Below are 17,500 nucleotides of genomic sequence, written 5' to 3'. Positions count from 1 at the left end.
GTTCTCTGACTGGTTGAGCATCTGTAAGAATCCATGACCTGGGGGTTCAAGCCATGGCCATGCTGTGTGTGTGTTGTGTGTGTGTGTGTGTGTGTGTGTGTGTGTGTGTGGGGGGGGGGGGGGGCCTGTGTGCATGTGCGTGTGTGTGTGTCTGTGTGTGGGCCTGTGTGTGTGTGTGTGTGTGTGTGTGTGTGTGTGTGTGTGTGTGGGCCCTGTGTGCATATGCGTGTGTGTGTGTGTGTGTGTGTGTGTGTGTGTGTGTGTGTGCGTGTGTGCATGCGTGCGTGTGTGCGTGCGTGCGTGCATGCGTGCGTGCGCGCATGTGTCCGTGCAAAGCCGAGCGAGGGAGTGAGACGGGAGAGAGGGGACAGCATGTCGGCATCACAGTACCCTTCAGCCCCGACCAGACATTTGATCTGAGGAGGAAATGATTTTGAAAGCAGCTGACAACACACACCAAGCTCTGCCAACACCTCCCCAGACACGCACAAACTAACAAAACAAACACAGTTAGAGTCTCTTAAACACAGTGTAAGCTCCTCGACGTTGTTTCCCTTCACAGCAGTATAAATACTTTGATACATATAAGGACTTTTATAGATATGAACATAGCGCCTTTGCGCTAAGTGACTCTTATGTAAATGTCCTGTGTGAGTCAACGCGTGTGCGGAGTGGTGGTCACTGACGGGTTGGCTCCATGGATGCACTAGGTGTGAGTCAGAGGGCAAGTCGGACCATTTCAAGCAGTGGAACAGGAGGAATCGGTGTGAGTGTGGGAGTGGCGGGGGAGTGGTAAATTGTTTTCATTGGCGGCTGACGTGTTCTAGAAACCTGTCTGAGCAACACTTTCTCACTCTGAGTTTGTCAAAAATCGACGAACTCAACTGCTGACGCCAAGTGAGTCCTTATGCGTCTTCATTCGACTCAGGGGGTTTGTAATCCCTCCACGGTGATCTGACACCCAGGGAAAGCACTCCCGCAAATCTTTTTTTTCGTAGGATGGTAGGGGCAAGTACCGCCTTTTAGGCTTAGGGTTAGGGTAGTAGTGGTTAGGGTTAGGGTAGTAGTGGTTAGGGTTAGGGTAGTAGTGGTTAGGGTTAGGGTTAGGGTAGTAGTGGTTAGGGTTAGGGTAGGTAGTGGTTAGGGTTAGGGTAGTAGTGGTTAGGTTAGGGTTAGGGTAGTAGTGATTAGGGTTAGGGTAGTAGTGGTTAGGGTTAGGGTTAGGGTAGTAGTGGTTTAGGGGTTAGGGCAGTAGTGGTTAGGGTTAGGGTAGTAGTGGTTAGGGTTAGGGCAGTAGTGGTTAGGGTTAGGGCAGTAGTGGTTAGGGTTAGGGTAGTAGTGGTTAGGGTTAGGGTAGTAGTGGTTAGGGTTAGGGCAGTAGTGGTTAGGGTTAGGGTAGTAGTGGTTAGGGTTAGGGCAGTAGTGGTTAGGGTTAGGGTAGGTAGTGGTTAGGGTTAGGGCAGTAGTGGTTAGGGTTAGGGTAAGGGTTACGCACTTATCACTGTTCGCTGTGGAGGGGATTCCATTGTAATAAGTTGAAAAACCCCTGCGTCGAATGAAGACGCACAAAGGACACCCTTTGCGTCAGCAGTTAACGCCAAAAGCCCCTGACCAAGCGTCGGTTTTTGACGAACTCGGAGTGAGAGTGCGTTGCTCTGAACACCTCCTTGCCCCCGCCCCCTCAAGGACTGTTCCCACCACACCGCCGGGCCCGACTGCGGCACCTGTCTACCTGGTTACTACGGCAACGCCACCCGCGGTTCAGCAGACGACTGTCAACCCTGCGCCTGCCCGCTCAACCTGCCCAGCAACAAGTAGGTCGTCACGGTGGGCCGCCCCCCCGCAGTCCGGGACAGTTTAATCAACAGCCTCAATCTTATCACCGCGCTGACCCCCCCCGTCTCTCCCCCCGCTCGCGTTTCTCACCCCAATCTCTACCTTTCTGACCCGCCGCGTTCTGAATAATACTCCTCTGTACGCCCTTTCTTTCATCTCTGGACGTTTCTCCACCTCACTGCTTCTCTCCCTTCTTTTGCTCTCTTTTCTCCCTCCCTCCTCTTCTCGAAGAGAGCTGCTCTCTGACGGTGTCGGGGAGTTGATGCCGCAGAAATGAGCAACGATAAAACAAGCTTTTTTCCACAAAGTTTGATACAGAGGATGAGGAAGCATGTGCCTGTGTCCGCGATGAATCCAGACCCAACGGATTCGGTGACCTACTCTGTGGACTCTCTGCTTAATGTGGCGTCCTTCTGTCCGCTTTAACAGCAGCTTGGCCACAGAACCTGAACACGATGCTATACTCTCAGGGCCATGTAGACACACACACACGCACACACACACACACACACACACACATAAACGGACACAGCGACAGACACACACACACACACACACATATACACCTCAAAAAACAGACACAGACACACACACACACACAACATACACAAATGGACACACTCACAGACACACACATCCAAAAACACACACACACAAGCAGCAGCAGCAGCTGAGATTTCAACTTAGCAATGACATGTACTGTCCAAAACTCCAGGAGCCGCTAAGAATAGAGAGCTAAAGAAAGAAGCAGCCTTCCCTTCCCTCTCTTCCTTTCTTCCTTTTCAATCTCCCACTCCGCATCCGTCCTCCTCACTCACACACATATACACACAACCAATCTCTCAGCTTCTTAGCAACCAGTCCACCAGACTGCCAGTCAGTCACGCAAACCCTACCACTCATATGGGGGTATGAACTCCACCTCACCTACCCCACCCGCCACACCACTCCCCTGCCAAACCTGTGCAACATCAGTCAAACAAAGGGACATTTAACATGAATTCAGCACTTCTCCTGCCTTGGTCGTGCCCGGGTGTTTGGCACGTTAAACTACCTGAACACCCCCCTCCTTTGTTTACCTGCCAAATCCTTTTTCGCATTATGAGGATTAACGTAAGAAATATTTGAATCATAATCAATTAATGTCAAGTTCATGCACTGAATGATTGGAGCGGCTGAATGTCAGGCCATTTGTTTGAGCATTCAAACGGTGTTGCAGTGGCAGTTCTCTGGCCCACTTGCTCAGTCATCCAATCAGCCTAGCCTATCTGCTAGCCTGGTAGCCAGCCAGTCCGGCTGGGGCCTGGAACCGAGCTAGCAGACCTATCTATAGTTTAATGGGGGGAAAGGGAGGGCAGTGAGTGATGGAGTACTTTCTCTCTCTCTCTCTCTCTCTCTCTCTCTCTCTCTCTCTCCGCTCTCCCTCTCTCTCTCTCTCTCTCTCTGCTCTAGCTCTAGCTCTCTCTCCCCTGACCAGCCTCTGTGTGATTTCAGTGTGTGTCTGGAGGGAGAGGAGTGTGTGTCTTTACAAAGAGAAAAGTGTGCGTGTCAGTGGGAATAAAGTGCCTTCAAATCTTTCAGAAGAAATTCTGTGAGATTATGGACTGAATTCCAAAGTGTCTTGTGTGTGTGCAGTCAAAAGGTGAAGGGACAGAGGTGTCGTGTGTGTGTGAGTGTGTGTGTGTGTGTGTGAGAGAGTATGAAGGGAGTAACAATGGCGCTGACTCGTTCTCACCTCCTCTTCCTCATCTTCTTCATACTTCCTCTATGCACACTGGGACAACGCTACGTACAACAACAACAACAACAACAAAATCAACGTCGTCATGGTGACCCTGGCAGCTTCAGTCCTACCTGTCACCTGGGTAATGGGGGAGAGTTGCTGTGCGATCGTTTCGATGTGGCAGGTAATACGCACACACACACACACACACACACACACACACACACACACACACACACACACACACACACACACATCTCTGTACAAATACACCTACACATCCGCAAACGTACACACACACAAACACACACACGCACACACACACACACACACACACACACACACACACACACACACACTCACACAACTGCAAGCATAAACCCACTAATCCACAAAATACACACACACACACACACACACCCATACACACACATGCAATTATTTATTTTGTATTATTGTTTTTTGTGCACATTTGTCAAATTATGCATGCACAACAATCTACTGCCTCATTACTCTCTGAGTAGCCAACACTCCTGTCCTTCTGTCTGTCTGTCCATCCGTCTTGTCTTTCGGTTTGTCTTTATTCATCTTTCTGTCTTTTGGTCCCTCTGTCACTGTCCATCCGTCTTATCTTTCTGTCTGTCCGTCTGTCTGTCTCATGAATATATTTGTAAGGCTAGTAGGATCGCATAACGTTATTTTGACCATACATTGAGAAGTGATCTGTATTAAGTGTGGTAGCACCCTCTAAAAAGACACAACAAAATTAGCTGCAGAGTTGGATAGTTTTACATTCTTAGCATGTATGTGAGCCCCCCACACACCCCATCCTCTCAAAGAAACACAGTCCCAACCCCCTTCCCTCCCCCCCCCCCCCCCCCCCAATGTTGAATTCAGCCGACTTGACGTCAAATACAGCCCACCTGTCACGACGCTTGCCGTGAGAATGGAGCCCTGCTTTCTCCTTTTTCACTCTCATTCACTGAAACCATTTGGGACGTCATCGCCCCCACCGGCCCATCTGAGGTGTTCGGGGGACCCTGGGGCTCCCTGTTGCCGTGGCGTCGGCATTGCCCGAATGCCTTCCCCGCGCTCTGACCGATAGTCCGAAAGTCTTTTTATAAATCTCTGTTGCCGCAGTCGGGTGGAGAGAGAGCGAGAGAGAGAGAGAGCAAGGGAGAGGGTCTGACTCACCACCACCAGCAGCTAGTGGTGATACAATCAGATTAATGTATGTGAGGATCTAATAATGAAGGTGTAAACAGTGGAGAGGTCTCTGATTCCATTACTCTTTTTGCGGGGGCATGGGCAGAGCGGAAAATGGCAATCTTCTGAGTGGGCGAATGGGAAATACAAACCTTTTCCCTGATAAATGTCCATCTGTACTGATGCAGACAGAAGGGCCCGGACCACAAACGCACCAGGCCCGAGGTGTGTGTGTGTGTGGGTGTGTGCGTGGGTGTGCGTGCGCATGCCCGTGCACTTGTTTGCATGACACGAGTGCGTGAGTGTGTCTGTTGTCCTGGCACCACGGCGTCCCGTCAATCAGAAAATTCTGGACAAGCGGGAAAAAATAAAAGAGGAGATTGACCGTCACCAACAAGCTAGCGACCCCGGGCCACTGCATAGCAGCGGCGGTCGCTGCAGCGTTTAGAGTAAGATGAGATTCTATTAGCCACAGGAGTGTTAGCCCGGGTAATCATCATCCACTCACTTCCCTCACGATTAGCCTAATTGATCCCTCTCACGTCTACCTGCCATCTCACTTCATTATCCACTCCACGGAGCCGCCGCTGTTAGCGCTAACTATTGCTAATGCACTGATTTGTCTGCATTACAGGCCAGGGGGAAAAAATAACTCTTTCCCACCATCCTTATGGGCTCTTATAAGCTCTCCATCCAATCAGGGAACTTTCACACTCCGTGCTGCAGTCAAAGCTTTTCCTTGTGTGGTTTTGGATCGGGAATGGTAACCACAAAGGCATCCACTTTTGGTTTGTGGTGTCCTTTGTTGTCTTTTGTTTGCTTGTGTATGTTGGGTACGAATGCTGGGTTTTAGTCAGTACTGTGGGCAAACAAGGTCAACAAATTGATGGTAGGTCAGAATGGACAAAGGTTAATCATTAAATGATTAACCTTTGTCCATTCTGACCTACCACAAAAAAAAAGGACATTAAATTTTATTGTCCTTTTTTTTTACCACGCCAGTGCAAAGAACATATAGTATATACACCACTATATACAACACTAAAATAAAACAACAGTAACACACTACAACAACTCTCCTCTGATTGGCATCTTGCCTAGAAATCTAACATTTCATATTCTCTATTACAGCCCGCCTACAAGGTCAAGGGGTAGTGCGAATGCGAGTACCAACACCATTGCTTTCTTTCATTAGCAACAAGTGTAAGGCCCCTGGAGAGCAATAAATATATGAATTGCCTTTGCACTGTTGTGGTGAGAGCCACTAAGACCACTAATAAAGTTAATCAAGCCTAAATTGAAAGAAATTAATCGATCGAACAAAAGAAGAAATGAGCTGAGAGATAGGAGAAAGAGAGAGAGCGAGAGAGGAGAAAGAGAGAGAGAGATAGAGAGGAGAAAGAGAGAGAGAGGGAGAGAGGAGAAAGAGAGAGAGATGAACCAGAGGTGACTGAATAATAGAGAGAGAATATATTAAAGAAGTCTTTATCTCTCTGCTAAAATGGAATTCAAGGCAGACGGAGGGAGAGAAGCATAGAGAAAATAAGCAGAGTAGAGGGAGTGGAGAGGGTGAGAGCCAAGAGGTGGCCATAGAGACAGCATGAGAGAGAGAGAGGGAGAGGGGGAGAGAGAGACTCAAGAGCAGCCAGCGATTATTACCACTGACCCTCCTTGGTACTCAATACGACCTGCTTTATTAGCTTGCTGTTCGCTTGTGTGTGTGTGTGTGTGTGTGTGTGTGTGTGTGTGTGTGTGTGTGTGTGTGTGTGTGTGTGTCTGTGGGTGTGTGTGTGTGTGTGTGTTAAGGTGTGTGTGCGCGTTTGTGTGTGTGTGTGTGTGTGTGTGTGTGTGTGTGTGTGTGTGTATGTGTGCGCGTTTGTGTGTGTGTGTGTGTGTGTGTGTGTGTGTGTGTGTGTGCTACCACACACTTAAGTCAAGTGTTGAATTGTATTGGCAGCAGCGTAGATTTCTGAGAGGAGTGTGGGAGGGGGGGGAGCGCAGGGGAGAAGAGGAGGCGTGTGAGGTACAACAGGAGGAGGATGTGAAGCAGGAGGAAGGCTTGCTAGAAGGGCTAAAGATCAATTGCCTATAGGAAGATATTGCCCATATATTGACTGACATGCATTTTTCCGCATGCGTCGTTTTATGATCGGACCTTTAAAGGGCTAAATTATATTATGTCCTATTCTGATCCACTCTGCTCTCTTCTGTTCGGCTCTATTGTATCATACTTTCTATTCTATTTTCCCCTATTGTTGTTCTATTTTATTTATAGCATAGTTATAACCTTATATTCCTTATATGCTTGTATTATTTTCGGTACTATTTTTGATGTGCTGTGATCGAATCCTCACTGCACCACTCAATGGGTGAGATAATATAGGCGTGAGATGGTGACATGGAAGGGGGGGGGGGGGGGGGGGGGGGCCATGGGCCATGACACCTGGTGAACACCATGGGCTGTGGCAGAGGCTGGCAGAGAGACAGAGAGGGGGGGGGGGGTTAGCTGGAGAAGGAAGGAGCCGTAGTAAGTACTTGAAATAGTGAGTCGAAGGCAATGATAATAAACTATGAGGTCATTAATGATTTAAAACCTATCAATCAGATGGCTGAGCTTATTATGGCAAATGTATTGACGGCCTCAACAACTTATCCACCTGGTCTGCAGAAACCTGCGTCTGCATGGACCTAATAACAAATGATTGTCTGGAGGGTATGGCTTATAGCGTATAGCTTACAGCGTACAGTGTAAGCCTGTCTGAAGCTCTCACCTGCTCCTCGTATCCACACTATTTACGCTCTTTCATCTTTTGTAAGTGGGCTCACAAAACGCGATGTTGTGCAGTGGCAAGAGTAAACTGACAAGTACATATGCAACTGAAAGTGGTTTGGGCTGATTGCTATTGAAGCTTGGGAACCTCTGTTTGGGAACTATGGCCTGAACATTTTTGACTGGTATAGTCATTATCATGTCAACTTAACCGTAAAGGACAATAAATAAACTGCAGAATCACATCACATTTAATTGAATATGTGGTGATGCACTAGCATACCTAAGCAGGCCCTGAACGACAGATATGAGCTTCACCTGCCTATATTATCTCTGACGTCTATTTTATACCTATTTGCTAACAGCCAGATGCCTCAACTTAAGTTAATTTGCACTATGTTCAAATTATGTTAATCCATACAATTTCAAGACATGATTCTCATTGGCTGTCAGCAATGTCACTCACAGAGACGTAGACGTATCTCCAGTGGGACACGTGTGTATCTTATCGTTTATTCTTATGCTCACATCCATTAGGTGACTCGATCCACTGTAATACTGGTTGTTTTTCTGTCGACCGCCGAGCACTTGTTGTAAATCAAATTAAGAATCAAATCAGTTTCACCACAGAACTGTTCCCAACCTTTTTATCCACCTCCCCCTAGGTGTGCCAACGGCTACTTTGGCCACCCCAGCGCGCCCGGGGGCTCCTGCCAGCCCTGCCAATGTCATGATAACCTGGACCTTGCTCTGCCCAGAAGCTGCGATCCAATCACAGGCCAGTGTATTCGCTGTCGTCAGGGTTACGGGGGCGTGACTTGTGAGAGCTGTTCCGAGGGCTACTACGGTGACGCCGTCAGTGCAAAGAACTGCCAACGTAAGTTGAAAGTATTCCGTTTAAATTAAAAAACTGTTCACACTTGTTTTTGTTGGGAACAACAGGTAAATTAAAAAAGGTAATCACTTTCATTTTCATGATGTTCATAAACCCAAGAGAGACATTTTATAGTATAATATGATTCAATTGTTGGTGTCATTGAGTAGCCATAAATAGATAAATTCCCATAATATAATCAAGTACGCAGGATAGCGTAACCACATTGATGGGACGCACGTGTGATAATGTGTTTTAGCATCAGAACTAGCACATCGACTACCATCTGTGTAAAAGACAGAATTGTAAAGTCACAGCTGGCGAGTGGAAGAGAAAGAAAGGTAGCGGAGAGAAAGAAGAGAGGGGGGGGGGGGGGCGAAAAATAGCCATGCAGATGGTGCTTGTTTGTGAAAATCTTTATTAACACCTGCAAGGCTGTCTCTGAAAAACACTGTTATTCAGAGAATGGGAGGAAAAGACAAAGAGAGACAGATGGACAGATGGAGTGTATGACCAGGGAGAGACAGATCAACACGCACCCACAAACAAATAACCACATGAAAAAGACTAACGGGAGAGTGGTGCAAAATGATTTGGTACAGAAACTGCCGGCAAACAGATGCGTTAGGAAACCAAGGGACAAACAACGAGGGCCGGCAAACAGGCGGGCTGATACCCACGAGACGTGGTCAGATAATAATGTGGGTTTGATACTTCTGTAGTCACCCGCGCCTCACCACTCTACATCCCAGCTAAATGGTTATTGATTAATCAGCCTGATCTATGGCTCTCCCACAGTGCTGATCGGCTGCTTGTGTCTGGAAGGGGGGGCGTAGTCTATCGATCCTGTAGAGATGACAAAGGACCACCAGGAATTAGTAAACCCCAACACCTCTCTCCTAGGTCACTCCCTCTCTTACCGACTAATGAATGTTATTGAGTGAAGCCACAGAGTCCAGGGCCAGTCTATATGAGCTTCATCAGATTGTAAAATGGAGAATGAAAATCTGAAAAGCTTTACATTCCCAGGCCTTCCCAGCTGCCGTCTCCCAGCGACGGCCATTTTGTGTTTCAATTAGTGCTGTCAAATGATTAAAATATTTAATTGCGATTAATCGCATTAATGTCATAGTTAACTCGCGATTAATCGCAATTAATCACACATTTTAATATCTATTCTAAATGTCCCTTGAATTGTCCCACTATTTTTTCTTATTTTAATGCTCTTATCAACATGGAAGAGTGGATCGGCTTGCTTTGTGCAAATGTTTTTTTTATTGAAAACACCATTCCATATACTGTAGTGTTCAATTTCACACTAACATTCTCACTTGGAGCGGTCATTCACACTTGGAGCAAATCATTTCTCAGACATAGAACACAGTCCATCAATAAAAGGGAAAAAAAACAAACAAAAAAAAAGTGTTAATCTTAAAAAATTGAGGCCGTTAAAATGGGTTTGCATTAACGCCGTTAATAACGTGTTTAACTGACAGCACTAGTTTCAATTGAATGATTCTTAAGGGGCCCACACACAGCCCAGACTCAAACCAACGGCCTCCTGCCTTTATCGTCGTCTGCTGCATTGAAACATACCGCTAAGACTACTGCCAACTACACAGTAGTGTGTAAGTTCTGTTCTTGCGCGAGATCATTAAGGCCCTGTCCCATTTCTCCCCCCTTAAAACTTCCACTTGCTTTGGAGTGGCCTCAACAGTAAATCTTCCACTTCGTTTTAAGCCTGCATCGGACCTCACTACATTTTGAGGGTTGATTATAAGGGCAAAATAGCACTCCCCCTTGCTCCCTACAGTAATGGGACACCCTACCCTACACGAGAATGCGCAAAATCTAGGGTTAGGGCAAAAATCTAGGGTTAGGGGAGGTATTGTGACCGGGCCTTTAAGTCTCCTTAACATCGGGTCGCGCTAGTCTCGTGACGCTAGTCCGCCCCTCCCACACACTGTGCTGATTCGCTGGTATGTGTGTTCTAGCAGCACACAACCAATCAGAGGCTCAGATTCTCAGACCGCCAATGCTCTCAGTCTTTGCATGTTGAATCGGACCAGACACCGTCCGCGCAGTTCCAAAAGCTTCCAACACAGCTGAAAACACTGAACAGATTTGTTCCCGAACTCGTCCGAGGCTCCCAAACGTTACAGATGGCCAACGGTTGGGCCAGTGTGTTCCACGCTTTATGTTTAGTTTGTTGCCGAAGTCCCAGTATCTCTAAATCACCTTAAAATCACTGTATGTACCCCTTTTACAAAACAAGAGGTGTATTACTGTGTTTGGACATCAATGTGCAGTCTAAGCACTGACTGGATAGCCTTACCTACAATGTAATTAATTACTGTGTGTATGTTGCACTTAATATTCAAGTCAAAATCTGTATTGCCTGATAAGGGGGTAATTAGCCCTTAAAATACAAGAAGACACTGGGGTGACTTCACATACACCCACAGTGGATACGGCTTGCTGTAACAGTCTGAATAAGCTAGTCTTGTTGATGCTAGGATTGTAGTTCTAAGTGTGACGGCGGTACGAGGATAGATTGAGATTCATCATGCAGCTACTGTTGCAGAACCCCGGGCCAATACACAACCAACAGGGAACATCAATACACCCGTTCTACTATTGCGCACACAGACAGACGGCAGATTGCTCAGTAACAGCCGCATGTGTTTCTGTTTGAGTACAAAAAAAAAGTATATTAACCAACCAGCGGACCAGTATGGTCTTAAACAGCGGAATACATAGCTACATCTAATGCCTTAACAAGCTAGCATCACATCAACCGACAGAATGGAGTCCAGATGGCCCCCAAAGGCTGGAGCTAGGGGGAGAGAGAGAGAGAGAGAGAGAGAGAGAGAGAGAGAGAGAGAGAGAAAGAGAGAGAGAGAGAGAGAGAAAGAGAGAGAGAGAGAGAGAGAGAGAGAGAGAGAGAGAGAGAGAGAGAGAGAGAGTAACAGTGTGTGTGTATGTGTGTAAGTGCACGTGCACGGGGGTTTGTGTGACAGGGAATGCATCCCTGTACATTAATGCAGGTGTGTATGGACCTGCACTCATCTGTGTGCCTATGAGTATGTCTCTGTGGTTGCAGGTTTGTTTTCTTGCACTCATCTTTGCATGTGCATTTTAAAATAAGGCTGTGTGTGTGTGTGTGTGTTGTGGGTGTGTGCGTGTGTGTGAGTGGACATCTGTTGCAGCCCTCTCTCTCGCTCTATCGCCTCACATTCAGGGCTGTCTGCCACTCTATATATGTGTGTAGCTGTGAGGTTGTGTGTGTGTGTGTGTGTGTGTGTGTGTGTGTGTGTGTGTGTGTGTGTGTGTGTGTGTGTGTGTGTGTGTGTGTGTGTGTGTGTGTGTGAGTATGGTTGGCAGCCTATCTACCAGATGGTAGCTCTGATGCTAAAGCATTGAATGGTATATCATGAAAGTGAAACTAAGAATCAAGGACAAAAAGGAGGAAATAGGAGAAATAAGGGGGTGCACCAACATCTTTTTAATACAAACAAACATCAATACATATAAAGCCAAAGAAGGAATCCAAAAATGTGGTCTCAAGCCATGACTGAACTCTTCCATAGTAAGATGGTCAGAATTATTATTATTAAGAGGTCTTACAATACTTACAATGCAAAACACAAAAAATGTTTTGTACAGTTGAAAGTTAGTGTAAAATGAAAGTAAGTTAACTAAACTAAACTAAACTCTCTCTCTCTCTCTCTCTCTCTCTCTCTCTCTCTCTCTCTCTCTCTCTCTCTCTCTCTCTCTCTCTCTCTCTCTCTCTCTTCCAGCCTGCCAGTGTCATACCAATGGCTCTCTCTCGGAGGCGTGCCATCAGGAGACGGGCCAGTGCCATTGCAGGGAGCATGTTCTGGGGCGGCAGTGTGATGAGTGCATGGTGGGTACAGCTCCGTGGTCCTGCAGCCGCCATGCAGTGGGCCGCTGGTTGGTCTCAAAAGGGTGTTTTTTTTGCATCCAATTCAATCCAAAGAAGCTTTATTGGCATGGAAAAACAAACATTTAAATTTCCACAGCATAATAATGTAGGTAATCATCAGGAATAATACAGATGTAATGCATCATACTGTGTTTGTTTTTAAGTATGACACAAAATTGTATACAAAGGGAACCAAACGGGGTAAACAAGCAGAATATAACGTACAGAGGTAAGAAACGATGACATTGAGAGAGATCATAATCACGTCTTAGTGCCGCTATAACACATGCGTTTCTATTCCAGCTCTCTGAGATCTTGCATAGGTTGGACCCTATTCATCTCCTTCCTCATGCTACCAAAAGGTGGCGCCACATTGTCCACACCGCCTCCGCCACACACCCCCACTCCCCCCCCCCCCCCCACCCCCCTTCCTCCAAGCACTCCCTCCCGTTCGGTCGTTCTCATCCTCCTCCTGCCGCTCTTTTCCCTGTGCGTGTGATTGGCCCCAGCCTAACTGCTGGTGGGACGCCGAGCGTCAGGAGTGCCTGCCCTGCCAGTGCAGCCCACCGGGGGCGCTGGCCCAGCGCTGCGACGTGGAGGGCCGCTGCATCTGTCGCCCGGGCTACTCGGGCCGGCGCTGCGACCTGCGGCGGCAGGGCTACGAGCGGCGGGAGACGCGGCGGCCCGTGGAGCGCGTCCCCGTGGAGGTGGCCCAGCAGAGGTGGGACACGCCGTCGCGCTCCGGCGGGGCGTCCCGTACGGGGGGCTGCCCCCGGGGGGCGTACAGGCCCAGGACAGCGGTAAAAGCGTGAACAAAGTGCATCGTTCATCGCTTGCGGTGTGGTGTTTTGGGAAGGCGTCGCTGCAGCAGTAGAGGGGTGTTGTTTGTGAGGCCGATGTAATACTGTGCATGATGCATTTTCGTTGCATTGTTTGGGTTAAAAGCATTGGCTGTTTGTTTTTTATTTTACGGTATAGCCCACAGTGGTTGTAGCCCAGTGAGCTTGGGCGGGTTGCCGGTGTGATTCCCGGCCCTTCCTGCGTTAGTGCCAAGGTGTTTCAGACTTTAGTTGATCATGTAAAGTCTGATGGCAGACAAGCTCAAGGTTAGGCTCGTTAGGGTCGTTTCAGTTTCTTTACCTTCATGTGTGTTCCAAGCAATCATGTAGCTGAAGGCAGGTATCTGAAAGCGTGTCATTGGCTAACAGCCGACACAAACTCACCCAGAACCTCCGGTACTAGTCCGTTAAAAAACAAGCTGAAACGTCCTGTCCAGACTTTTTTCAAATGAACACTGAAATAAAAGATCTGCTTCTGAAAGCTTCGTCCACTCGGGCGAATGGGTCTCTCTTCACTAGAATATCTCTGTAATAAAGCAGGGAGCAAGGCGTAACCCCGCCCCCTCTCAGTGGTTTGACCTCTGGCCCAGAGCTCTGTGACTGCTGGAATGCGGCATTACCTCGCATGGTGCTGCTCTCGCTGAGAGCTGTTGCATGGGCCAATGGCCGCAATGGCATACGAATACAAATAACCTAACCTCAGGACTGTGGAGGGGCTAGATATTCCCAACAGACACTGTTGCACGCACCACTCGGCTGTGGTGTGCTGTGTGGTTTGGTTTTGTTGTGTGTTGTGTGTTTTCCATCATTTGGTTTAGTGTTGTTGTGCAGTGGTTTGCGGTGGTTTTGTTTAGCATGGTGCCCTGTGTTGTGTGGTGTTGTGCGGTGGTTCTCGCTCTCTGGTGCTCCTTCTCTCCTCTCCATCACTCTCCCTTTATTCATCCTCTCTTCACTCCTGTTACCTGTTACCACCACTGATTCTTTTATGCAGGATTGCAATGTGTGTGTGCGTGTGTGCGCGTGCAGGCCGTGTTTAATCATAGCTTTTTTAACAGTGACACACACACACGCGCGCACACACACACACACACACACACACACACACACACATCCCACCAAAGCCATTCCACTCTTGTATTCCCAACAGTGAAAGTGTGACATTTGGTTTGACTCCATGTACTGTCAAGCGTGACCAGAAGATCATACAACCTCTCTCTCTCTCTCTCTCTCTCTCCCTCTCTCTCTCTCTCTGTCTCTCTCTCTCTCTCTCACTTCACCCCCTCACTCTGTCTCTCTTTCACAGTCACTCTCTCTTGTTCTCTCGCTGTCTCTTTCTTCTCTCTCTCATTCTCTCTCACGCTGTACCTAACTCCCCCTCTCTCTCCATCCCCGGCTCTGTCAGTGACTCTCCCTCCTTCCCTCCCTCCCTCCCTCCCTCCCTCCCTCCCTCTCCCTCTCTCTGGTTGGGTAATTGCGTCGTGTGTCCCCACAGCCCCAGACGCACGGCATCGCCAGCGGCGGCGCGTGCGTTCCGTGCCACTGCAACTCGTTTGGCTCCAAGTCGTTTGACTGCGACGAGGCGGGCCAGTGCCGCTGCCAGCCGGGCGTGGCGGGGCCCAAGTGTGACCGCTGCTCCCGCGGCTTCTTCCTCTTCCAGGAGGGCGGCTGCACACGTAAGCACCAGCCGCACAGCCTACTGCCTTCTGCTTTGTGTGTCCAGAAAGAGTTGTTTTTCTTCCTTTGCTTCGCTCTACAAGCTCCTGGATTTCACATTGTGTCTTGATCCTTTGCGATGCGTTTGCGTGAGAGCGTTCTGAAGTGGGCGACGTTCTCTTCAGGGTGGCAATGCCATGCAGTCGTAGTGCAGTGCAGTATTTATCAGGTTAAATTAAAAGTTATGGTTATTATGCAATGTTAAAGGATGGGAGCTTGTTTAGTTTCAGATCTGGAACAAAAGAGGAGAGAACATGTACTGTTTAACACAGTTTTGTTCACTCCTCTCTTTTCATCTCGTCGCTCTCCTCTGCTACCCTCTCCTCTCTCCTCACCCACCCCTCCTCTCTTCTCTTATCCCCGTCTCTCCTCTCCCTTCCACTCCTCCCCCATGTCCTCTCCTCTCCTCCCCCCTCCCCTCCCCTGCTCCAGCCTGTGACTGCAGCCACGTGGGGAACAATTGTGACACCAACACAGGCCAGTGCATCTGCCCCCCCCACACCCTCGGTGAGAGGTGCGACCGCTGTGCCCCTAACCACTGGGGCCACGATATCATGGAGGGATGCAAGGTACGGCCTTCTCCACACACCGTCTGGGCTCTGGATCTGCCAGGGCCCACTTGGGATCCTAACAGGGTTACGCTTTGGCCGTTTTTCCTACATTAAAATGTATTTGATAATAATGAAAATGATTCAGTGTCATTGTAATATCCCCAGTGAAAAATATATCTATTTTCAATCATGAACAAATGATTTTATATGTATACATATAATACAGAATTATTTTAGTACAATTAAGTATAACGGTGATAGGCGTACTTTGCATGTATTTATATTGATTATAAACTAGAGCGATTCAATAAATTGAATTGACATGGTAGTTCTAACCTAATGCACGCTTATTTAAATACTTATCCAATAATAAGTCACATACATTCCAAGTATATTAATATAAGAATATAAAAATACATTTTGAGAACACAAAGTACATTCATTTAAATGTATAAATGACACACATGTTCTTGTTGACAAACAGATCACCCAACAAGTTAAAATTATCAACTTTATGGGGATAAACAAACAAAATAACAAAAGTAAGGCAAATTGTCGAGGGCCGCTCTGCCTGTCTGTGCTGCTGGCATAAGCGGGGGCTGCAGCTCTGTGTCCACATAGTGTGCGGCCTCAGGAGGTATGTTTGAACCCAGCTCTGGAGGGCTTGCCACCGGTGTCAACAATAGCTGGATTGGGGGGGAGGCCGCCTTGGCAGTCTGAACGACGGCAGGTTAGGGATGGACGTCAGGCATACGCTGACGTAGTCTTGCTCATGCATTATACGACCAAATCTATCATCATATTGGCATGCATATAGGCTAATGCCATTCATGTTCAACTTGAAGTATGATTCCTGAGGCAATCTATATTGAAACAAATCTTGAATTGAAAAGTTATGTTTATATGACTTGACGTGTCAAAAAACACAGTACATTAAAGTAAAACATTAAAGTACATAGTTCTAATAATACCAACATGGTATACTTTATAGCACATAAAGACATATTATTTTATTGTACTGAATGGTAATTATATCTTTATGGTCAACTTCAGCATCATATTAGCATACATAATATTTTAAGACTTATACCCAATTGCTGTGGCCATGACATTAAACTATTACCAAAACACATTGATCATAAATGTATCCAACCACAGGATATGAATGTATATAAATAATGTACAATTATACTTTTTGTTATACTCAACCAACTTTATCGTTGCATTATTAACCAACAAGGTTGAAACCAAAAGGGAATTGATCCACTGCAGAGAACATGTACTGGCACATTGAAGTGGGCCGATCCCAGCAGCATGGGTCACCTCGACCCCAGGTTGTCTTCACTACACCTCCTGCCAAGAGGCATTTTTACCTTGCTGACACATGTTAGTGTGAAATCGCCTCAGGACACAGTCCAGAGAAACACAGTCCAGAGAAACACAGTCCAGAGAAACACACTCCAGAGAAACACAGTCCAGAGAAACAGTCCAGAGAAACACACTCCAGAGAAACACAGTCCAGAGAAACACGGTCCAGAGAAACACGGTCCAGCGAAACACGGTCCAGAGAAACACTCCAACACAGCAAGGCAGAAATGAATACATTTTACATCAAACATTTATGTAATATAACGCAGTCCAGAGAAACACAGTCCAGAGAAACACACTCCAGAGAAACACGGTCCAGAGAAACACAGTCCAGAGAAACACGGTCCAGAGAAACACGGTCCAGAGAAACACGGTCCAGAGAAACACGGTCCAGAGAAACACAGTCCAGAGAAACACGGTCCAGAGAAACACGGTCCAGAGAAACACAGTCCAGAGAAACACAGTCCAGAGAAACAGTCCAGAGAAACACGGTCCAGAGAAACACAGTCCAGAGAAACACGGTCCAGAGAAACACGGTCCAGAGAAACACAGTCCAGAGAAAAACAGTCCAGAGAAACACAGTCCAGAGAAACACATCAGAAGCAAGGTAGAAATGAATACATTTTACATCAAACATTTATGTAATATAACGCATAGTATAACACCAAGTCTAT

At 47.3% G+C, this 17,500-nt stretch overlaps 1 protein-coding gene across 1 annotated transcript in view; it reads left to right on the top strand.

Moving 5' to 3' along the window:
- lama2 (laminin, alpha 2) overlaps window positions 1-17,500 on the top strand; it is a 160,936-nt gene that overhangs the window by 71,695 nt on the left and 71,741 nt on the right. The window contains exons 19-25 of the mRNA XM_084484286.1: window positions 1,687-1,814; window positions 3,679-3,736; window positions 8,178-8,412; window positions 12,210-12,316; window positions 12,865-13,155; window positions 14,687-14,867; window positions 15,340-15,476. Of these exons, the coding sequence (XP_084340412.1) occupies window positions 1,687-1,814; window positions 3,679-3,736; window positions 8,178-8,412; window positions 12,210-12,316; window positions 12,865-13,155; window positions 14,687-14,867; window positions 15,340-15,476 (1,137 nt within the window). The remainder of the gene's footprint in view (window positions 1-1,686; window positions 1,815-3,678; window positions 3,737-8,177; window positions 8,413-12,209; window positions 12,317-12,864; window positions 13,156-14,686; window positions 14,868-15,339; window positions 15,477-17,500) is intronic.

The sequence above is a fragment of the Micromesistius poutassou genome, assembly GCF_964030765.1.
Source record: "Micromesistius poutassou genome assembly, chromosome: 19".
Lineage (NCBI taxonomy): Eukaryota > Metazoa > Chordata > Actinopteri > Gadiformes > Gadidae > Micromesistius > Micromesistius poutassou.
Note: the sequence above shows the minus strand (reverse complement) of the source record. Positions and strands in the feature narration are given on the sequence as shown.